Source organism: Prunus avium, chromosome 1, assembly GCF_965620075.1.
Source record: "Prunus avium chromosome 1, drPruAviu1.hap1.1, whole genome shotgun sequence".
Lineage (NCBI taxonomy): Eukaryota > Viridiplantae > Streptophyta > Magnoliopsida > Rosales > Rosaceae > Prunus > Prunus avium.
The window spans coordinates 12,007,158-12,031,690 of NC_142284.1; the positions used below are offsets into that span (position 1 = coordinate 12,007,158).

At 39.6% G+C, this 24,533-nt stretch overlaps 2 protein-coding genes and 2 pseudogenes across 3 annotated transcripts; all 4 read left to right on the forward strand.

Annotated features, from left to right (window-relative positions):
- The first annotated feature begins 998 nt into the window (after positions 1-998).
- Positions 999-4,852, forward strand: LOC110751588 (adenylyl cyclase). Of its 2 annotated transcripts, XM_088247685.1 has the most exons (12): positions 999-1,343; positions 1,825-1,935; positions 2,019-2,173; positions 2,287-2,380; positions 2,529-2,599; positions 2,688-2,794; positions 3,035-3,156; positions 3,322-3,410; positions 3,848-3,907; positions 4,337-4,441; positions 4,521-4,671; positions 4,705-4,852. In XM_088247685.1, the coding sequence occupies exons 1-11, from the start codon at positions 1,175-1,177 to the stop codon at positions 4,638-4,640; spliced, it is 1,203 nt and encodes a 400-aa protein (XP_088103811.1). In that variant the 5' UTR covers positions 999-1,174; the 3' UTR covers positions 4,641-4,671; positions 4,705-4,852. The 2 variants fall into 2 exon arrangements, with proteins under 2 accessions (XP_088103811.1, XP_021807770.2); XM_021952078.2 differs by having other exon boundaries at positions 4,521-4,852.
- Positions 4,853-4,991: 139 nt separating this feature from the next.
- Positions 4,992-6,877, forward strand: LOC110751577 (aspartic proteinase CDR1-like; annotated as a pseudogene).
- A 212-nt stretch (positions 6,878-7,089) lies between these two features.
- Positions 7,090-8,524, forward strand: LOC110751576 (aspartic proteinase CDR1-like; annotated as a pseudogene).
- Positions 8,525-22,895: 14,371 nt separating this feature from the next.
- On the forward strand, positions 22,896-24,389 carry LOC110751575 (aspartic proteinase nepenthesin-2-like). The gene has a single exon (XM_021952062.2). The coding sequence runs from the start codon at positions 22,949-22,951 to the stop codon at positions 24,299-24,301; it is 1,353 nt and encodes a 450-aa protein (XP_021807754.2). The 5' UTR covers positions 22,896-22,948; the 3' UTR covers positions 24,302-24,389.
- The last annotated feature ends 144 nt before the right edge of the window (positions 24,390-24,533 follow it).

Below are 24,533 nucleotides of genomic sequence, written 5' to 3' on the forward strand. Positions count from 1 at the left end.
ATATATACTTTGAACCATTGATCAGATTATTTTTGTTTGATAATTTGTTTCAGTGCATGTTGTGCAACACTAGAGAGAGGCCAATGGGTGGATGGAGGAAATGCAACCCCTTTAGGATGTTGGCTTGCAAGTGTCAGGCTGATATGAGTCATTTTCTCCTTCAAATTGCATTACACAGTGCAAGAAATTATGAGAAAAAGACTCTCTGCCACAACTAACTTCAAGGCGATCAAGATGGGGATTGGGATGAGCGGTACTCATCAAATCCCCATATGGGATGGGGGCTTGAAGCCCCATCTCTGAGATCGAAAGCCCCACATCATCATCATCATGAATAACTTTAACAAATAATTAATTAACAAAGGCACTTTAATAATCATAAGTCTCTGCAAAATACGTGTATTAATTAAAATAGAAATTCTCATGTGCTATTATGTTTAAGGATACAAGCTAAGTATCTAATATATGTGTCTTCATTATAAAGTAGATGTTTCATTGTCGTACTACTTAAAGTTAATCTAATCTATATAAAGAGGGGATTCGAAGTTAGGTGCAATGGGAGCTCACTGTCTCGGACCAACTGATGCTTTAAGTGCACTAAGATATATTCTCAATTTTACTTGCAAAATGCAAATCTCAAACTATGCATACACTTGAGAGTAGTATAATTACTAATATATCACATGCCGATATAGGTAAAAATGAAAGTAAAGAAATAAACTCAAATATACTTTTGAAAAGTAATTCCACTAATTTGCACCAACTTCAAGTAGTCGCCCTATAATTTTTGAAGCCCTTGGAAAAATGTAACTAAGAAAATCTATTTGCATTTAAACCCTTTAAATTTTATTTCTTTTTTATCACCATATATAGAGAGTAAAGTTTGAAATTTCGTAATTTCTTCTTGTTGTTGGGTGTGATGATCAAACTTCATGGGTGTATATAGCAAGTAGCAAAAACTTAGAAGTGAAGTTCCATTAACGGTCTTGAAAAGAAAAAAAACAAAAGTTCCACAGTAACAACCATGGACCGCCGTTATACAAATACATGCTCCTCTCTCTTCCGGTCTTCCCTCTAAACCCTGATCGTTCAGTGCCTGGGCTTTAGCTTTCTCCAAAACTCGCCGAGTTCACTCGGAGCCCCAATATCAGACTGGACTCGGTCCTTCAAAGCCATGCAAGTGGTCTCCAATACTCGCAGGCTCTCTAGAGCTCTCAAATCTCCCATTTTTATCAAATCCGATCAATTTCTCTCTCCAGATGTCCGAGTTGTCGAAGCTCCCCTCACTTCTTTCCAATGGCGGAACCTCAGCACCGTCTCTTCGCAAAACTCCTTGTTCTTTGGTAGGCTCAGCATTCGCTCATCTAATTCTCATTGCGAACCTTTCTCTTTTCTGTATTTAGTTGAAATTTTTTTGTAACTAATATTCTGTTTGGTTGCCGAGAAGTATCTGGCAAACCAAACCTGAACTCAAAGGAGTAAAGTATTACTTTTGAGAATTTTTTTTTTCCTGTGTTGATGCAGTTTCTATAGTTTATATGTTGTTTGGTTGTTGAGAAACCTGAGGAAATGAAAGGAATAAAAGGGTAAAAGATAATGATTATTGAGTCTTATGTTTCTAGTGACAAAGTTAGAGTCTTTCGTTTTTATGTTCTCAGGTATTCTTAACTTTTTATTTATTTATATTTATAACATGTGTTTATAGGCTCGTTAACCATAATTGAGTGAGTTATCTGTGAGTATTTTATCATGAACCAAACAAACAAGCAAAGTCTATATCTTGAAATCAATAATTTTGTAACATGAGGATATTGAATTATATAGGCATTACTCGCGGTTCTCTTCTGCCAATGGAACAACACACAACGTGCACAATGATGACATTGAGAGCGCCCTTTTCTTCTGAAGCGAGTACCGTCGAAGGTGGTTCCACAGGTTGTAGCTTTGCTTTGGTGTAAATTTCTTCAAATTGATGTTTAAGTTGTTTTAGTAATATCTTCTTTCTTGGTTGGGTGCAGAGGTTGTGAAGGAGCTGTATGATAAAATGCTGCAATCTGTGAATATAAAACGATCAATGCCCCCCAATGCTTGGTTATGGTCATTGATTGAGAATTGCAAAAAGCATGAAGATATTAAGCTTCTATTTGACATCTTGCAGAATCTACGCAGATTTGTTAGTTCCTAATCTCTCAGCATTATGGTTGGCTCACCATTTTCAATTTGCATACTCTAAGTGAAGTTTAAGTTGTTTCTGTTGACAGTTGTATGCTTTGCTATTGATTGCAGAGATTGTCAAATCTTCGCATCCATTCTGATTTTAATTGCAATCTCTGCCGAGAGGTTACTAAGGCATGTGCTCGTGTGGGGGCCCTTGACTTTGGTATGCCATATGAATCTTATTTTTAGGGCTCAAATTTGGTCTCTTTTTGTGAGTGAAATTCTAAATCTACAGTTTAGAGAAACCCATGCTGGGTGTTCAGAGTTCTGCACTTGCTGGATCTTATCAATTGATATATCTGACATTGCAGGAAAGAAGGCCTTGTGGAAACATAATGTGTATGGATTGGCTCCTACCATCGGATCTGCTCACCATTTACTGGTACTAATGAAATTGGATGTTGACCATTTAGGTTTCTCTTGTACTTGAGATTTAGATGCAATAAAATCTTGCTGTAAATTGGCCGCAGATACATGCTAAAGAACACAGTGATGCTAAACTTATGATGGAAATAATGAGTCTTTTAAAGAAGAATGACTTACCCTTGCAACCTGGTACAGCAGATATCGTTTTCAGGTATCTAGGTTATAAACTATGACTGCTGTGATAGTGCTTTTACTTCTTAACTTTCAAAGTTTCATTGTGGAAAAGAACTCAAAATGCTGTACAGATTTCACAAGTGGTCTCTGTAGTGTTTCATTGCAAAGAAACAAGATAATCATTAGCTAAGGTTACTGCTTTCTGTAGGGTTTCACTTTTAAATTTTTTTAATGTTCTTAACATGATCTTGAATCTGTTTTGGTTGACTATTTGCAGCATCTGTTACAATACTGATAATTGGCAGCTGATGTCTAAGTACTCAAAAAGGTTTGTCAAAGCTGGAGTAAAGCTACGGCAAACTGCATTTGATCTATGGATGGAATTAGCTGCTAAAATAGGTTTCTACAAATTCTCTGTTCTCTTATATTATGTTTTGAGACCAAATTATTATTATTTTTTTCTATCGTCATCCCCAGTAGGTTATGCTTAGCTTCAAATGAATATTATTCTTTATGATGGCATCCGGTATATTGTTTAAAGCATTTCAAGTTTCTCATTTGCAGGAGATGTTGAATCATTGTGGAAAATTGAGAAGTTAAGATCTGAGTCGATGAAGCAGCACACTGTTGCGAGTGGATTTTCATGTGCTAAGGTATCGAACCTTACATCCCTGTATTCTCCCCCCAAACTTTCCATACGTATTTGTTAAAACCAGACGGACTGGTAGCTGGGTCCAGTAAGCAATGGTCTGGAGATGGATGATTCTATTGCCAGATATGTAAGAGAATCGCTCAAACCTGGTTATAGGCGGTTAAGTGACAGTTCCTCTATATATCTGGTTAAATGGCTTCTATGAAGCTAGAACCAACTAGCTCTTTGTCTAGTGGTATTTCTTTTGCCAATATCGAATGAGGTTCCAAGTTTGAATCCCCCTTTTTGTTTATAAGAAAAAGAAAAAGAAAAAGAAAAAAAACTTATAAGTTTTTTGCCTCAGCATCTCCAGTTAGAGCTTTGTTTGGTATAGCTATTAGTTTCAATCAATTCACCCCATGTATTTTTTGACATTTATTTACTACTTTTTTTTTGCAGGGTTTTCTCTTAGAACATAAGCCCGAGGAAGCTGCTTCCATCATCCAAGTTCTAAATCAGGTTTGGTTCCTTTTACACTTTATATTTTGATAGGGGAAAAAAGTCCTACAATAGCTAATTTGAAATCTGAGTCTTTTGTAGAAACGTAAGCTCTTTAAACAGTACCACAGAATCTCTCCGTTGAATGAATGGAGCAACTATGATTCATTTCATTTGTTTATTATATCAGGATAAATGACCATATTTGAACTTTTAATACTTCTGTCCACCCATTAGTAAATTTAATGTTTGAAATACAAAGAGAGAATAGTTCCTACTCTGGTTTTGCATGAGGTGTGAGTTCCATTGTTGAACACAACTCAAGATTTTGGTTTCAGATTGGCTCCACCTTACCTTTAAGGACAAGATTATGGTCAAACTTATTTCCATGTTATGATTTTATTTCATATTTTCCTATTTGCTGACGCCATTGAGATTTATGTATGCCAGACTTTACCTGATGCGAAGAAGTCCAGCATCGTGGTTGAGCTTCAAAAGTTGGTTAGTGAGTGGCCCTTGGAGGTTATTAGGCACCAGAAGGAAGAGGACAGAAAGGTATACCATTTATGCAACTGTTTTTCTTGTTCAATAGTCTGTTTGAGAACTCAAGCTTACACATTGTTCCTGTGTCCAGGCATTAGCCGTATCTTTAACATCCGATATTCCTGCAATGGTTAGTGGTTTATTAACCACGGGCTTACAAGTGAATGTAAACATTGAGGACCTAACCAGCAAAGAAGGTGTTCTTTATTGAACTCCTGGGGGATGAATGAAAATCTGAAGCTCCATGTGCCGTTCGTATCCTGTAAAAGAGAGAACCATGTGCCGTTCGTATCCTGTAAAAGAGAGAACCATGTCTTTTTTTTTTTTGGTCAACCGAGAGAACCATGTGTTTTGGCCATGGTTGATGAGCACTCCAATAATTGCTCTCCTTACAAAGGCAATGCAAGTTTTGTTGTTATGTCAGTGATTTGATTCAATTAACTTTACTAGTGCGTTTGTATCATTTCACATATCTTCAAGCTGAAACTTCTGACGCGGAGGGATATTTTCAGAATGTGACATTTGATAGGTTAATTTTATACTCTAGCTAGATCTTTCAGAGCAAGAGGACCTACTAAACCCTATTGCATAGTTTCAACTCACAATTTCTGGATTTGGGCAACGTGAAGCTTTTCTTTTAATAACAACTAATGGATGGCCGTATATATCTTTTGATTTCTCGACAGTGATTCACATCCTCGAAGGTTTTCTTCAGTTTCCTATGGCTAATTTTACAAATATAAACCGTAATTCTTTCTAATGTTCACTCAGCTTTTTTATGATAGTAAAAGGTTTCACACCCTTGATGCTTCTCTTGAGCTATATAGTAATTCTATGATTTACATAAACAACTGATGCACCAAAGTGTTGTTAAATATACAACCAATGCACGAAAATGCTTTGGATTGTACTCCTATAAAAGTACCAATCGGCTCATAGGTGCATAGTTTCTGCATGCAGTGGGATATGGCTGTTGTTGCCTCTCTCTTTCTCAGCATTTTCTTCTTCCTATACACCACCTTCATTCTTCAATCCACAAGTGCTATCAGCAGCACTGCTGGTGATGGCTTTGCCCCGTTTGCCTGATCCACCGCGACTCACCTCTTTCCCCATTATACAACCACTCCATGACCAACCTTGAGCGTATACGAGCAGCTGCTTATCGTTCTTTCTTGCGCCTCAACCACATCCACTCCCTCACCGCCTCCTCTCCATCCTCACGCCAGGAATATGATATTTCTTCTAGATTAGTCCCAGAAAACGGTGAGTACATAGTGACTTTCTCTGTAGGCAAGTTCAGTCCTTTATGGACACTGGAAGTGACGTCATTTGGATCAAATGCTTACAAAGTTCCAATGTCTTTAACCCTGCAGAATCTTCCTCTTACAGCTACTATTCGTGCGATTCCCTTTCTTGTAATGATCTAGGTGCAAGCGGCAACACTTGCGGAGGCAGAGATTTTTGTGAACCTTGCTACTATGTAGGAGAATATGTAGATGGTTCCACAACAAGGGCAACTCTTTCTCATGACAAGTTTGCATTTGAAGGCTCTAAGAGGGAGCTTGTAGATGTTGGACACTTGGATTTTGGCTGTTCCAACTACTCTTCATGGGAATTTGTGGGGAACCAAACAAACAGGTGCTCTGGGCTTGAACAGGGCTGCTTTGTCCTTAACTTCTTAACGAAGTTCTCATACTGCATGGTGCTGCCAGACAATGAGGAATCAGGAAGCAGGATATATTTTGGATCAGAAATACAAAGTTCTCATACTGCGTGGTGCTGCCAAACTCCATTTGATCAAAGAGGAAAAGGCCTACTACTATGTCACTCTGAATGGAATTAGCATTGGTGATCAAGATGTTCCTCTCCCTGATGGGATTTTTAGAATGACAAGTGATGGGGAAGGAGGGTTTGTTATTGATTCAGGCACAACTTATACGATGCTTCGATCAGAAGCATATGACGTATTCGTCACGGCACTGCACAAAGCCATACGCTTGCCGCAAAGGAGAGATCTGATCGAATGGTTTGAGCAGTGTTTCGAGGGAAGTTTTGAGGACTTGGACTCTGCAGGACCAGATGTTACATTTCTCTTTTATGGTGTACAAGTCATGCTAACGAAGCAAACTACTTACATTGAAGTAGAGCATGGACTTTGGTGCCTTGCCATTATCAGGTCCAATGAAAAGTTGTCCACAGTTGGAAATATTCAGCTGCGGAACTATTTTGTTGGTTATGACCTTGAACAAGGAGTGGTTTCGTTTGCTCCGGTTGACTGTGCTACCTTCTGATCACGACTTGGCACGGGGGTTAGCTAGGTTAGCTGTATAGCCATGGCCAGGTGCTTGGACATGCTTTTGTGTCATGTTAGTCTTTCCCCATCTTTTGATTCCAAGACAGGCATTCACACCCTTGAAGCTTTTCTTCAGCTTCCTGCGTTTTTCCAATATGAACCCTTAACCATAAAATACCTAACCCTGCAACAATTCTGTCTAATGTCCAAATATTATTCACTCAGCTACTTTTGATGCAAGAGTAAAGGTATCACATCCTTGATGCCTTTCTTGACCTACTTTTTTTATAATAAAAAAACTCATTCACACTTTATATTAGTTCACAAACTTATATGGTATACATTAATAACTAAATCTACTCCTAATGCTGCCTTATTAATAGACAACTATTGCACCAAAATGCATAGATTACCTTCCTAAAAAAGCATTAGTTGGCTAGGTACTTAAATTCTGATGCAGTATTCACATATATTAGATAATGGGCATATCACCGCCCTCTCTCTTTTCCACCATTTTCTTCTTCTTGAACACCATCTTTATTCTTCAATCCATAAACTCTATCAACAGCAGTACTGCTGGTGATGGCTTTTCGGTTCGTTTGATCCACCGTGACTCACCTCTATCCCCATCATACAATCGTTCCATGACCGCCTATGATCGTATACAAGCTGCTGCTTTTCGTTCTGTCTTGCGTCTTAACCACATCCACTCACTCACCACCACCTTTTCATCCTCAGAACATGATATCTCTTGTAGAATAGTCCCTGAAAATGGTGAGTACATAGTGACTTTCTCTGTGGGCACTCCCCCTACCCAAGTACATGCCTTCATGGACACTGGAAGTGACGCCATTTGGGTCAAATGCTCACAAAGCTCCCCTGTCTTCAACCCTGCAAAATCCTCCTCTTACGGTTACTACTTGTGTGATTCCCTTCCCTGTGAGGATCTGGGGGTAGGTAGGAGAACCTGTGCAGAGTTGCTTGACCCTTGCTACTACAGGGTAATATATGGAGATGGTTCTACAACAGAGGGAACTCTGTCCCGTGACAAGTTTGCATTTGAAGACCCTGAGAGGAACCTTGTCGATGTTGGTCACTTGGATTTTGGTTGTTCTGACTTCTCTTCATGGCATTTTCGTGGGAACCAATCAGGGGCTCTCGGCCTGAGCAGGCAACCCCTGTCCTTAGTTTCTCAACTAGGCATAAAAAAGTTCTCGTACTGCATGGTGCTCCCGGACAATGAGGGATCAGGAAGCAGGATGTATTTTGGCTCAGAGGCAGTGATCTCTGGTGGGCAAACTCCACTTCTGAAGGGAGTGGATTGGTATTACTATGTCACTCTTATCGGAATTAGCATTGGTGACCAAAATGTTCCTCTCCCTGATGGGATTTTTAACATGACAAGTGATGGGGAAGGAGGGTTTATTATTGATTCAGGCACAACTTACACATTCCTTAGATCAGAAGCATATGATGCATTGATCGAGGCACTGGGGGAAGCCATAGATTTGCCTCAAAGGAGAGGACCAAGCGAATGGTATGAGTTGTGTTTTGAGGGAAGTTTTGAGGACTTGGATTCTGCAGCACCAGATTTGAAATTCATTTTTGATGGTGCAGAAGTCATTCTAATGAAACAAACTACTTACATTGAAGCAGAGAAGGGGCTTTGGTGCCTTGCCATGCTGAGGTCCAATGAAGCGTTGTCCATACTCGGAAATATACAACAACAGAACTATTTTGTTGGTTATGACCTTGAACAAGAAGTGGTTTCTTTTGCTCCAGTTGACTGTGTCAAAACATAGAGAATATTGAGAGAAGAAAGTGGAAAGAGTAGAGAGAATGAGAGTTGTTGAATATTTTCTGATTTTCACTTATGTTCATTACTTACAATCAACACATATATATACAAGTTCCTAAGACATTAGTCAAGCCCCCCAAGTTAGGCAACCAACCAAGTTAGGCAACCAAACTAGTCAAGCCCCCCAAATATTGTAGGTGCCAAACATAGTAGGTGCCAAACATTAATTGACTATTACTAGCCACATTAATTGACTACTAGACAACATAATTAACATAGACAAATTCAACATATGACAACTTCTAACATTCCCCCTCAAGTTGGTGCATAGATATCACCGATGCCCAACTTGATCAGTGAGTTGTGGAATACTCTGCTAGAAACTGCTTTTGTCAAAATATCTGCCAGCTGGTCTTCGGACTTGACAAACGGAAGCTGAATTTCTTTATTTTCAACTTTCTCTTTAATGAAGTGTCGATCCACTTCAACATGTTTGGTGCGATCATGTTGAACTGGATTGTGTGCAATGGATATTGCAGCCTTGTTATCACACTGTAGATGCATTCCTAATGTAGGTGCATATCCAATCTCTGTAAGCAATTTTCTCAACCAAAGAAGTTCGCAAATTCCTTTGGTCATTCCTCTGAATTCCGCTTCTGCACTAGACAAAGCAACAACATTCTGTTTCTTGCTCCTCCAAGTAACCAAGTTACCTCCCACAAATGTGAAATACCCTGATGTTGATCGTCTATCAGTGACATTCCCTGCCCAATCTGCATCTGTATAGCCACTGATATTCAGATGACCATTCTTAGAGAACATAAGTCCTTTTCCTGGTGCGGACTTCAAATATTTAAGAATCCGAAGAACCGCATCCATATGATCTTCACTTGGACAATGCATAAACTGACTAGCAACACTTACAGCATACGCGATGTCGGGTCGGGTATGGGATAGGTAGATCAGTCGTCCCACCAATCTTTGATATCTTTCTTTGTTAGTGGGTACTTGATTGGGATATTCCCCAAGGCGGTGATTCTGAACAATTGGAGTGTCCACAGGTTTGCAATCTAACATTCCAGTTTCTGCCAATAAATCTAGAACATACTTCCTTTGTGAGAGGAATATGCCTTGCTTTGATCGAGCAACTTCAATGCCCAAGAAGTACTTGAGTCCACCAAGATTTTTCATTTCAAACTCCTTTGCCAAACATTTTTGTAGTTGAGAAATTTCCTGCTTATCATTCCCAGTAATAATCATATCATCAACATAAATGATGAGAGCAGTTACCTTTCCTCCCTTGTGTTTTAAGAACAGAGTATGGTCAGAATTACTCTGCTTAAAACCATAAGTCTTCATTGCCACGGTAAAACGCCCAAACCATGCTCGGGGAGACTGTTTCAATCCATATAATGCCTTTCGCAATCTGCACACCACATTAGCAGGAGTAGATGTAACGTATCCTGGTGGGATATCCATGTAGACTTCTTCTGTGAGTTCTCCATGGAGAAAGGCATTCTTCACATCAAATTGGTGGAGAGGCCAATCGAGATTTGCTGCAATGGACAATAGCACACGAACGGTGTTAAGTTTTGCAACTGGGGCAAATGTTTCTTCATAGTCAATACCATATGTCTGCGTGTATCCCTTTGCCACAAGTCGTGCTTTGTATCGTTCAATTGACCCATCAGCATTGTATTTCAAAGTGTAAACCCATCTGCATCCGACAGTCCGTTTTCCTTGAGGTAAATTCTCCAGTGTCCATGTGTGATTTTTCTCCAGAGCATGCATCTCCTCCCTCATTGCTTGAACCCATTTTGGATCCTTCAATGCCTCACTCACTTTGGTTGGAATATGAATTGCGGATAACTGGTGTACAAAGCCTTGGAGGGGTGCAGATAATTTTTCCGCAGAAACATAGTTTGCAATTGGATACTTTGATACCTTGCCATTATCCGGTGAATACCGAATTGGCGGTTTTCCACGATTCTGTCTATCAGGTAATTTATAACTAACAGTTTCATCAACTAAAACAGTAGATGTAGTAGAATCACGTACCTCAGGAGTATTCTCAGGAGATTGATCAGCTGGTACTGAGATGTGAGGGGGGTCTTCATCATTATCGTCGGCGAAGTAGGAAAAAATATTGTGCTCTCTGCTGTGGAGCGACCGGTCGCTGGGCTCCTGGCGACCGGTCGTTTTTGTACAGATTCGAATTTCAGCTTCAGCGCTTGGAAGCGACCGGTCGCTGGGCTCCTGGCGACCGGTCGTTTCTGGACAGATTCGAAACTCAGTTTCAGCGCTTGGAAGCGACCGGTCGCTGGGCTCCTGGCGACCGGTCGTTTTTGTACAGGTTCGAATTTCACCTTCAGAACTTCTATGCGACCGGTCGCTAGGCTCCTGGCGACCGGTCGCTTTTGGGCAGGTTACATTTTCTTCTGGACTTTTGGGATCCGTTTTGCTCCAATCTTCAAGTTCTTGAATTTCCAGGGCCTCCTTGCCCAGTGGTTCTCTTTGTATGTCTCTGTGAGGCGGAGAGTTGGACATCGGATCATGAAAAAACATTTCCGATTCCATAAAAGTGACATCCAAAGTGACATATGTACGACGACTGGAGGGGTGATAGCATCGGTATCCCTTCTGATGGGCAGCATAGCCTACAAACACACATCTGAGAGCACATGGATCAAGTTTGCCACGTTGATTCTTATGGAGGTGGACGAATGCTACACAACCAAAAACTCGGGGCGGAAGCATCTGAACGGAGGGCAAGGGCCCATGTTGGGCAAATGCTTGTAATGGAGTCCGGAAGTCTAAAACTTTGGAAGGCATTCGATTGATGAGGTACACTGCGGTGACTATAGCATCATCCCAATGGTGGCGAGGAACATGAGCGCCAATCAAAAGAGCTCGTGCTGTTTCAAGGAGGTGTCGGTTTTTTCGTTCCGCAACACCATTCTGTTGGGGAGTTTGAGGACAAGTGGTCTCATGGATGATGCCATGTATTTGGAAGTAAGTCTGAAAATCATGGTTGATATATTCACCCCCATTGTCAGAACGAAGGACTTGAATCTTGGTAGAGAATTGAGTTTCAATTTGCTTGTGAAATGACTGGAATATAGGGAACACATCAGTTTTATTTTTCATCATGAAGAGCCAAGTCATGCGGGTACAATCATCTACAAAGGTGATAAACCACCGGAAGCCAGAAGTTGTAGAGATAGGTGAAGGACCCCAAACATCAGAATGTATCAAAGCAAATGGAGCAACACTTTTATTTGTACTTGATGGATAAGAGACTCTGTGACTCTTGGCTAAGATACAAGTATCACATTGGAAATCAGTGGTACAGGAATTCGAAAACAAATCTGGAAATAGATGTCTCATATAGCCAAAAGACGGATGCCCCAAACGCCGGTGCCATAACCAAAGTTGTCGATCCTTCCAAGTCGATGAGTGCTTCACACTATGTGCCCTTCCCATACTGAAATCATCCACATAGTACAACCCCCCTCTCTTAGTACCACGACCAATGATCTCCTTGGTGAGAATATCCTGAAATAAACAAAAATCGGGATACATGAGTACACAACAATTTAGTTGCTCAGTAGCTTGGCCAACAGATATCAATTTATTAGACAACGATGGGACAAGCAAAGTATTTTGAAGAGTAAGGGATGGAGAGAGGCCAATGGTTCCAGCACCAATCACAGGAGAGGTAACACCATTTGCGTTGGCAATACTTGTTCGTTGTGGTGTGGTTGTGCTTAGAAAATCGGTTGGATCAAACGTCATATGATCTGTGGCTCCTGAATCAATAATCCAACCTGTGGAGTCACTTGTATATGATGTATGAAATACATATCCACAGTTACCTGAGTTACTGAAAGATGAAGAGTCCTTTTCTGATGTTGAGGTAGACTCTTCATGAGGAATTAACGTTACCAGAGGATCCGAGGTGACAAGGGCAGCACGACCCGTTCCTCCAGCAGCAAGTTTACGAGCCTTGAGACCATCCCACCAATCTGGATAACCATGTAGTTTAAAACAAGTTTCTCGAGTGTGCTTTGGATTCCCGCAGTGAGTGCAACCACTCCCATCTGTGGGAGCCTTGGGTCGAGAAGGTGGAGTAGTCTTATTGGCAGCTGTCTGTAGCTGGAGATGAGCAGTTGGAATTGGGCGAGAGGGTCGGTATGTTCCTTTTGTTACCAATCCTACTCCGGTTGGTGTTGGAGCTCCTAACATCACAGTTTGTCGGATATCTTCTCGTCGAACATGAGCATAAGCTTGCTCTACTGTAGGAAATGGACTCATTTGGAGCACATCACTTCGGGCTTTGTCTAGTCGATCATCCAAACCATCCAAGAAAATATAAACTCGATCTTCTTGGATGATATCATAGTATTTTTTGATATCCAACTCGCACTTCATCTCATTTGGACGGCGAAAATCGATTTCTCGCCATAAGCCTTGGAGATCATTGTAGTAAGCTTCAATCGAACCTCCCCCTTGTCGCATACGGGAGATTCGTCTTTTAAGATCATACACCTGGGAGGTGTCAGAGCCATCAAAGTAAGTTGTGGCTATTGCGTCCCAAACTCCTTTGGCCGTCGAGAATCTAATGAAGTTGCCAATTAACCTTGGCTCCATGGAGTTGATTAGCCACCCTTTCACGATTGCATTTTCTGTTCGCCATCGGTTGAATGTCGAGTCCGTCTGAGAAGGTGCTGGGAGTTCACCAGTGAGATATCCCAGCTTATCCTTGCCAGCAACATACATCTCAATAACTTGAGACCATAAGGCATAGTTGGAGCCATCCAACTTAATGCCAATTTGTGCAGGAGAGGTTTCGTAGGTAATAGTCGGGGTCGGGGTCGGGGTCGTATTCGATGTTGATGCTTGTATCTTCATCAACTCAGCCATTTGAGCAGCAAATTCGGTGAAAGTAGTAGGATCGGTGGTGCTACTTTCAACATGGGAAAAATCATCTTCTCCCATGATGGAAACAACAATTCAAGACTAGAGTCAGCAAGATCGCTGCTCTGATACCATGTCAAAACATAGAGAATATTGAGAGAAGAAAGTGGAAAGAGTAGAGAGAATGAGAGTTGTTGAATATTTTCTGATTTTCACTTATGTTCATTACTTACAATCAACACATATATATACAAGTTCCTAAGACATTAGTCAAGCCCCCCAAGTTAGGCAACCAACCAAGTTAGGCAACCAAACTAGTCAAGCCCCCCAAATATTGTAGGTGCCAAACATAGTAGGTGCCAAACATTAATTGACTATTACTAGCCACATTAATTGACTACTAGACAACATAATTAACATAGACAAATTCAACATATGACAACTTCTAACAGACTGTGCTACCTTCTAGTAGGTAGTGGCCTAACCAACTTCAATAATATTTCTGATCCTTCCAGACTTTTAATCAGAAAAACATACTAGCAAGTCTTTTTATCAACCTTTTTGTTTGGCTGAACAAAATAGTCTGCTCTATTCCTCTTATTTATAAGATATAGTATCATTAAACAAAAGTACCATTTATACTTCTGTAGACAACACACTTCTTCCACCATAGGAATGAGGTATAGTGTGTTAACTTCTTTGAATCATGCCCAATCAGTTTGTCTATTAAACTTAGACAATGGAATCTCCAATCAACTAGGTTAGGTTTCCGCTCGGCCGATTCATTCAATATGTTGACTTTAACCTCATTCCCCTCGATGCTCAACTGACTCTCTAGGCCAACCTTTTAAATTTTGGATCCACTAGGTTGACTATAAACTATTCCATTTTATGAAATTATATTCATTCGAGAGAAGTTGTTTTCAAAAAGTCCTCCATACGTTTTGTTGGGACTTACTAAGTAATTTGCCAACTTTTTAGTAGACTTCCCCCATATTTAAGGTATTTGTAGTCTTTAACCTTTCTGTACCTTAAAATAAAAGTTACTCGTCTCTTTTAAAAAGCAAATTACTTTTCCATTCTTACACGAATATGAGATTACGAAGATAATTAAGCCAACCCCCACAATTCTCTTACAATTGTGGTTGCTATTAAACTACCAATGAATTTACATACCTTAAGAACTTTGTAAATTACATCTAGTGCAATTGTGGCACATATCTGTTAATGGTCTTAGGGTTTCCTAATGTTGTGTTGTGCTTTGTGGGCTTTTGCCTTTTGTGGGCTTTTTGCCGTTATGTGGGCTCTTGGCCTCTCTGTGGGCTTTATGCCTTTATGTGTGCTATATGCATTTTGTTAGTTTTATTTGTAGTGGGCTCTATGTCTGTTTGTATTGCATTTTGTGTGAACTCAATTATTTGAGTTCAATTTGATATAATCGGGCTTTGACCTTCTATTTAATGAAACTCAATTTCGACCAAAAAAAACATCTAGGGCAATTTTGCAATGGAGCCCCACAATTTCGATTTCTCAATATTTCCATTTAATGGAAATTGTGATGGATTCCTTCATACAATCCATTGTAGTTTAAAGCTTCACAATTAGAAACTTAATTCTTTAAAAAATAGGCCTTAGCCCCCACATTTCAGTTCTAGTCTTACCAAGACAGAAATGTACCACGTTCCGGTCATCTCAACACTTACTCGGAAGTATTTTTCAATTGTGCTCTTCAAATTTAGACAACACACTGACTTGCTTTCCCTTCTTCAGAAAAATTTGCAAAACCAAATTTATGCAATCTTTCTATATGCCAATTGCATATCTGCATATTAACCCAAAGGTTCATATATACAATTATGTAAACATAAACATCTCTCTTCTACTGGGGCTGCACCATTAATGTAAGTTAACAACCCGTTCAAATCGAAAGCAACTCGCTACTTTCTTAACACCACATCCATGATCTGTGTACAAATATGTAATATGATTTCTCTCTGTACAAAGAATTGTTCGCCAATTTTGAAAATGCAGCCCACAAGCATGCATACACACAGGTTCATGCGCCCATTCGCATACTTCTCTAAACAAGAACAAAGGTTTTCATGCCGTTTCCTTCTTGTTTGCAGATTGCAATGGAAATAAAACATACATGCAGACATGATTTCTTCATTTCAAAAATAACATACATGCAGACAAATATCTATAAACAAACTTTCAAAATGATCTTTAACTGATCGCGTGCCGTGCATAGAAAATTCTTTGAGAAAATCTGAAATTGTCGAAGTGATCTTATGCCGATCAAGTGTTGTACATGCATGTGCATTTAGAATTTCTAACATGAAATCCGAAATACTCAAGGCAGAATGATGTCAAACAACAATATGGATAACAGTCCCACGATACTTACAATTTAAATATATGGGAAACGAGTCTCAATTATTCAAACAGACCCCAACGATTAACAAAATAGTTAACTTGTTCAACGAGATGGGACCCCTTCGTTTGGTTGGGTGACTTTGGTTGAAAGGTCATGCTCAATTTCAATCGCAGCAATACTTAATGAGATACTTTCAAAACGAACTAGTTCATATTCCAAATTGTTCCATATTTTTCTGTCTTTAGATTTTCTTAAAACAGAATTCTGTCTTTAGACTGTTGGTCGAACGATAGGTAATATGAATTTAAAGATAATTAAAATTCTCAATAGAATTGTAATAATCAAATACAATAACAAATTTACATGGAATTAATGTAAATCAACAAACACAAATAGAAATATTGACAACTTTAGCGATTGAGGCTTACAAGAATTTCAATGTCCTAAAGACATATTTCGCCCCTGCCCTTGTGCTCGTGGTTCTATAGGCATCCATCTCCCAAGATTCAACAATCGATAATCCTAAATTAAAACACTTCAATTTAAGACTCTGACGAACCAATTATATATTTGTACTCTCAAGACTAGACTCAGCATTGATTACAAGAGTAAAACTAGAGCACTGGGGAATTCTCTAGTTTTCCATGGGTAAGAACTAGTTGGATAGCCTTACAACATGGGTTTTATATAATTAACCTAAGTGACCTTTGGAATAATAACAATGGTTGTTCACTAAATGACGCCACTTATGCAAAGGAAAGATGCAACTGAACTTAATTCAATTGTATCAGATGCAACCCTTGATACCTAAACAAAATAATTATTTTCATTCACACATTAAAAATTAAAAATTATAATATCTAATCAATATTATAATATTATTTTTCCAACACCTTTGATTTCACCCTTAGGAAAACAGAAGCCACAAGATCGAAGACCTATTTGTCCTATATATACAGTTATTCTCTTATCCGGATGTCCGCATGTTATTATTGTGCGGATCCTATTGTAAACAAGCAGGAAAACATAGAGGTGTAGTACGAAATACACGGCGTCCGCACGATAATAACGTCCGGATGTCCGCATAAGAGAATTTCTGTATATATATATATATATATATATACATATATACACATATATAAAGACCCGCCCAGCGCCTATGTGCCACGTGTCAAAAGAGTAAAGCCATGAGGCTATACTATTTAAAAAAAAAAAAAAATTTAAAAAAGAGTATAGCCGCACGGGAATACTACTTTTTAAAGAAAATTAGGGAAAAACTGCGCATAGCCGTGCGGCTATACCATTTAAAAAAAATGTATATTATTTTAATTCAATAATATGTGAGAATTATGTGTATAATACGTGAATTTTGTGTGCCTTATTGAAATTTTTGTAAAAAAAATATGTGTATTAAACATGAGAAATATGTGAGTACATGTATAATACATTATTAAACGCGAAAGTGCTAAAATCTTTCTATGGGTAATAACTCTGAAAAAGTAAAAAATCAAAAGGGGGAAATAGAGACTCGAGTAATGGCCTAAAAAAAAGTAAAGAAACTAATTTACATTTTTAAAATTAAAAAAAAAAATCCCCGATGAAAGTTTGTCGGCACAGGTCTATGCCAGCGAAATTTACCGAATTAAAATTCTTTTCAAAACGTGTAGCCAGGCGGCTATACTATTTATATATAATAAAAAACGACGGGCCCAGCCCAAGGTGCCACGTGTCAAAACAGTAACGCCAGGCGGCTATACTATTTTTTAAAAAATTAAGAAAAATGAGTATAGCCGGTCGGCTATACTATTTCTTTAAAAAAAATTCAAAAAAAATATAGTATCGCCGGGCGGTGCCTATGCGCCTATGCGCCTATGCTCCCGTCTTTTTTTAAAAAAATAAAAAATAAAAAACGATTATAGCCGCACGGCTATACCACTTTTTAAAGAAAATTAGGGAAAAACTGAGTATAGCCGGCCGGCTATACCATTTTTGAAAACTATATATTATTTTTAGGGATATGATTTCTCCACTCCCCTTTTCTCTACTTACACACCCTTTTGCTTTTTAATCAATTTTATTCTTTCTCTTTCCTATTCTACCCTTAACCTACATTAATTTCTTTTTACTTCACTTTTATATTAGTTCTTTTTCTTTATATTTAATTTTCCAACTTGCACTCCATTTTTAGTTTTTTTTTTCCTTTAATCGAGTAAGAAATTAAGTTTTTTTTTTCCCTTTAATATTGAAAATGGAGTGTAAGTTGGAAAATTAAGTGTAAAGAGAAAGAAATAATATAAAAGTGAAGTAAAAAAGAAATTAATGTTGGGTAAGGATAGAATAGTAAAGAGAAAGAACAAAATTGATTAAAAAGTATTAAAAAGCAAAAGGGAGTGTAAGTAGAGAAAAGGGGAGTGGGGAAATCAGCTCCCTATTTTTATTCAATAATATGTGAGAATTATGTGTATAATATGTGAATTTTGTGTGTCCTATCGAAATTTTTGTAAAAAATATGTGTATTAAATATGAGAAATACGTGTGCTCGTGTATAATACATTATTAAATGTGAAAGTGCTAAAATCTTTCTACGGGCAATAATTTTGGAAAAGTAAACAATCAAAAGGGGGAAATAGAGACTCAAGTAATGGCCCAATAGTAATGCATAGGGCTTTTGGGCTATGGAGAAATTTAATTAAGACACCCAAACGATTTCACAAAAGACTTAATAAATAGAAATTAATTATTTTGTGGACTTTTTCTTTAATTTTTTTATATTAAATAAAAATAAAAATATAATTATTGATTAAAGTAATTCAAAAGGCTAAGATATTACTTAATTAAATATATTACATTAAAGAAGTAGGCAAAAAACAAAAGTAAAGAAACTAATTTTATATTTTTTAAAATTTTTAAAAAGCCTCTCTCGATGAACTATCATCGGCATAGGTCTATGCCGGCAAAATTTCCCAGATTAAAGATTCTTTTTAAAAATTATAGCCTCGCCGCTATATAGGGGCGGACCCAATTAATGCCAACTATGGGCAGCTGCCCACACTTACCCAAAAACTTCAGCCATATAATCCCATTTAAATTCATTATTTTTAATTATTTTTAGGTCATTCTCAAGTAAAGCCCCCACATAGCCCATTGAATTTTTTTAAGCCCCCAGATCAACGAAAGTCTGGGTCCGCCACTGCCGCTATACTATATATATATAAAAGATGCGTCTAGTGCCTAGGTGCCACGTGTCAAAATAGTAAAGTCGGGCCGCTATACTATTTTTAAAAAAAATTAGGAAAAACGTGTATAGCAGCATTACTATACTATTTCTTAAAATTATTCCAAAAAAAATCTAGTATAGCCGGGCGGCTATACTATTTGTATATATAGACCTGCCCAACGCTTATGCGCCACTTGTCAAACGAGTATAGCCGTGCGGCTATACTATTTTTTAAACAAAATTAAAAAAAAAGAGTATAACCGCACTACTATACTACTTTTTAAAGAAAATTAGGGGAAAACTGGGTCTAGCCGTGCGGCTATACCATTTTTTAAAAAAAAATATATTTTTAAATATATATTTTTTGTATTTAATAATATGTGAGAATTATGTGTATAATATGTGAATTTTGAGTCAACGACGCCAAATTAGCTCCATGTTTGACTGCTCGTGGCTCGATTGCTGGATCACGGTGGTTTGGTGGAGAAGCAGTCCTCCCAGTTCGATCTTCATCCCTTGACGGGTGCAGACGAATCAAACTTCGGGGAGGAATGTCAGCAGCTCTTTGTTTCTCGACAGGCGAATCAGTTCGAGAACAGACTTCTTTACCGGGCAGATTGCAGGTCTTGAGCTTGTCAGTTGGAGACTTGAGTGGAATGTCTCGAACATTCCACATGTCACCAATCTTCTTACTATCTGCGCCGACGAGGTGCTTGACCCTAGCAGACGACAAAGGAGCAGCTCCCACTTGAGTCTTCTCAGTTTATGAGACCTCTTTCGAAATAGACTAGATTACAGCAGAATGAAGTCTTGGCTTCTTTCTCAACGGAGACAAGTCCCTTGCCTGCGAGGTTCCAGCTTCATCTTTGGAGGACTTGGCATCAGCCTTCCTCTTTTGAGGGAGTTCGGTCGAGGACTTCTCCCATTCGGCAGGCAGATCGTCCGAGTCTGGGCCATACTGCTTCCATCTCTCAACATCCTTGGGAGGGGTAGACCACCAACTTCTTTCCGCTACTCGCTCAACAGCCAACGCCATTCGCGAAACCTCACAAGGATGTTTAGGGCCCAACGGACCTTAGCCATGTCCGGCTCAAGATCCAGCTTCTTGTTGATGTCATTCTCTGAAAGCAGAAGACATAAGTCAGTTAGTCATACATCAAAGAAATTCAAACAAATTTGAAGCAGATCAATAAAGTACGACGTATCATCGTATTAAGTGAGGGGAACAAGTGGACCTTCTCCGACCTCGCCTTCCCACCGTTCACTGACCTCCAACATATCGACGCGCTATACGTGATCTCCTTGGCTGAGATTGCTAAACAGCTTGGTACACAAGGACCTAAGCATAGTTCTCGTAACGCCTCACTTCGAAGAAGTAAAAGAACTGCTGCACCATCAAATCCAACTTGAAGAAACGGCTCAGATTCTCAAAACACATGATCGCCCGGTAGATTGGCTTGGGGCACACTCCATGCATAGAACACTTTCTTGAAGAACTTTGATAATGGGAACGTGAAGCCTAAAGAGAAGTAGAATGGACAGAATGTGATAACTCTGGCATTCGGATCGTTCGGATCCACACAAGGCACATCGTTAGTCGAAGGCACCGCTAGCTTGACGCACACGTCATTAGGTATGGTAAAAGCATCGGTTGTGACACGATGCAGATTAGCCATGAATCATTTCTTGTGCACCTTGGAACCACCTTACAAGTACAAAGGAACTTATGAACTCAGTGATCGGCTACCCTCATAGGAAGACATGATCGGTGAATAGGTGCGAAAAGGGAATAAAATTGCAAGTAGATAGCATGTCAAAACCCTAAGTTGCGACCAAAAAAAAAAAAGGAACAGTAGGCGTGGCCTAAGGCACACCAAACCACTTGCATGGCCCAAATAGCGCCAGGCCCGTAGCTCGTCAGCGCCTCCACGACTCCAGGATGCACTATCACTGCACCGCATCAGTCAAATGGGCTTGGCCCATGACATGAAAAAAAAAATGGTAGTTGCCTACTCCAGCAGCCGATGTCGCCATCACAACTAGCCGCGCTGGCCACCCTATAAGGTCACGACGACAACTAGCTAAGCCCACCCAACTGGTCCTCGTCGCAAAAAAAAAGGGAAATTCATGGGAGCTTGCAGCAGCGTTGGTCACGACGACAACCAGTCGGGCCCACCCAGCTTGTCCTAGCTGTGAAAAAAAAAGAAGAAAAATAAATAAATTCAACCTACCTTAGCGTGCACCGCGACTCCTCTCCTCGACAAGCAGTACACTCATTCAAAATCTCTCTCACAAGTTAGAAAGTAGAGGATGGCAAGTTTGCAATTTGAAGAGGAGTGAAAAGAAGCTTTGTATTTATAAAGGTTAGGCATCCTAAGTCAAGGAGGAATTACAAGCCTATTACCATTGGGAGCCCAACTCCAAGAAGAAGTCAAAAGCCTACTCCAATTAGAAGCCCAACTCAAGGAAGAAAGCCTAGATGTAGTTGGAGAGCCCAGTAAATATTTCTCATCGCCTCCATGCCTCACAATTGCAATGCAAAAGTTGGGGGGTGCATTTGTGAGAACATATATTTCACCGGCCAATAAGAAGACGACACTTGGAAAAGGAATACTCCTTAGGTCAAACTAATTACCATAATTAAAGTCTATTTAATTAGGAAAATTATCTTTGATTTAAGATAGGAATATCTCCCTAAATCAAGGAACCAATCTCCACCAAATCTCTTGGAATAATTTCTATCATCTTTTTGGGGAAGAATAATCCTGGATTATTCTCCCAAAACCCTAGCACACAAGTAGACTATAAATACATAGGTACGCAAGACATTTGAGGTAATTCTTTTTAATTGCTTTCTCACCCGAAAAAACCCTCTCTCTCTCTCTCTCTCTCTCTCTCTCTCTCTCTCTCGGCTAAGCGCCACTACACACGGCTAAGGCCACCCGACTCTCCCAATGAGAGAAAACTCCATTCATTTTAGCTATTGTCGTATCTTTATCAAGATCCAATTGAACTAAATTAGGCATCGGAGGGCCTTTGGCCAACACCCCGCGGGTGTGGTCTATTTACTCCTATTTATTTCGCAGGGATTGAGGAAGCGAGAGAAGGAAGATCGAAGGTTGAGGAATCATCCCACGAATATTTCCCTTCCAGAATTTTGCTCAAACAGACGTATTGCACTGCACAAAGCCATACGCTTGCTGCAAAGGAGAGATCCGATCGAATGGTTTGAGCAGTGTTTTGAGGGAAGTTTTGAGGGCTTGGACTCTGCAGGACCAGATGTTAATTATGGTGTAGTTAAGTCATGCTAACGAAGCAAACTACTTATATTAAAGTAGAGCAGGGACTTTGGTGCCTTACCATTATCAGGTCCAACGAAAAGTTGTCCACATTTGCAAATATTCAGCAGCAGAACTATTATGTTGGTTATGACCTTGAACAAAGAGTGATTTCATTTGCTCCAGTTGGCTGGGCTACCTTCTGATCACGACTTGGCACGGGGGTTAGCTAGGTTAGCTGTATAGCCATGGCCAGGAGCTTGGACATGCTTTTGTATCATATTAGTCTTTCCTCATCTTTTGATTCCAAGACAGGCATTCACACCCTTGAAGCTTTTCTTCAGCTTCCTGTGGCTGTTTTTCCAATATGAACCCTTAACCATAAAATACCTAACCATGCAACCATTCTTTCTAATGTCTAAATATTATTCACTCAGCTGCTTTTGATGCAAGAGTAAAGTTATCACATCCTTGACGCCTTTCTTGACCTACTTTTTTATATTAGTTCACAAACTTACATGGTATACATTAATAACTAAATCTACTCCTAATGCTGCCTTATTAATAGACAACTATTGCACCAAAATGCATAGATTACCTTCCTAAAAAAGCATTAGTTGGCTGGGTACTTCAATTCTGATGCAGTATTCTCATATATTAGATACTGGGCATATGACTGCCCTTTCTCTCTTTTCCACCATTTTCTTCTTCTTGAACACCATCTTTATTCTTCAATCCATAAACTCTATCAGCAGCAGTACTGCTGGTGATGGCTTTTCGGTTAGTCTGATCCACCGTGACTCACCTCTATCCCCATCATACAATCGTTCCATGACCGCCTATGATCGTATACAAGCTGCTGCTTATCGTTCTGTCTTGCGCCTTAACCACATCCACTCACTCACCACCACCTTTTCATCCTCAGAACATGATATCTCTTGTAGAATAGTCCCTGAAAATGGTGAGTACATAGTGACTTTCTCTGTGGGCACTCCCCCTACCCAAGTACATGCCTTCATGGACACTGGAAGTGAGGTCATTTGGGTCAAATGCTCACAAAGATCCCCTGTCTTCAACCCTGCAAAATCCTCCTCTTATGGTCACCATCCGTGTGATTCCCTTGCATGTGAGGCTTTAGGGGTACGCAGGAGAACCTGCGCAGAGTTTCTTGACCCTTGCTACTATAGGGTAAGATATGGAGATGGTTCTACAACAGAGGGAACTCTGTCCCATGACAAGTTTGCATTTGAAGACCCTGAGAGGAACCTTGTGGATGTTGGTCACTTGGATTTTGGTTGTTCTGACTACTCTTCATGGCATTTTGTTGGGAATGAAGCAGGTGCTCTCGGCTTGAGCCGGCAGCCCCTGTCCTTAATTTCTCAACTAGGCATAAAAAAGTTCTCATACTGCATGGTGCTCCCGAACAACGAGGGATCGGGAAGCAGGATGTATTTTGGATCAGAGGCAGTGATCTCTGGTGGGCAAACTCCATTTCTGGAGGGAGAGGATCGGTATTACTATGTCACTCTTATTGGAATTCGCATTGGTGACCAAAATGTACCTCTCCCTGATGGGATTTTTAACATGACAAGTGATGGGGAAGGAGGGTTTATGATTGATTCAGGCACAACTTACACATTTCTTAGATCAGAAGCATATGATGCATTGATCAAGGCACTGAGCGAAGCCATAGATTTGCCACAAAGGAGAGGACCAAGCGAATGGTTTGAGTTGTGTTTTGAAGGAAGTTTTGAGGACTTGGAATCTGCAGCACCTGATGTGACATTCATTTTTGATGGTGCAGAAGTCATTCTAATGAAACAAACTACTTACATTGAAGCAAAGAAGGGGCTTTGGTGCCTTGCCATGGTGAGGTCCAATGAAAAGTTGTCCATATTTGGAAATGTCCAGCAACAGAACTATTTTGTTGGTTTTGACCTTGAAGAACAACTGGTTTCTTTTGCTCCAGTTGACGACTGCGCTACCTTCTAGTAGGTAGTGGCCTAACCAAATTCAACAATATTTCTCATATTTCAAGACTTTTAATTACAAAAAAAAAATTTGCTAGGAACTCTTTTTATCAACCTTTGATTTCACCCTTAGGAAAACAGAAGCCACAAAATCAAACACCTATTTCTCCTCTCTCTCTCTCTCTCTCTCTCTCTCTCTATATATATATATAACACTTTGTGTATACAAGAAAGCCCCCACCAACCCAACTTTT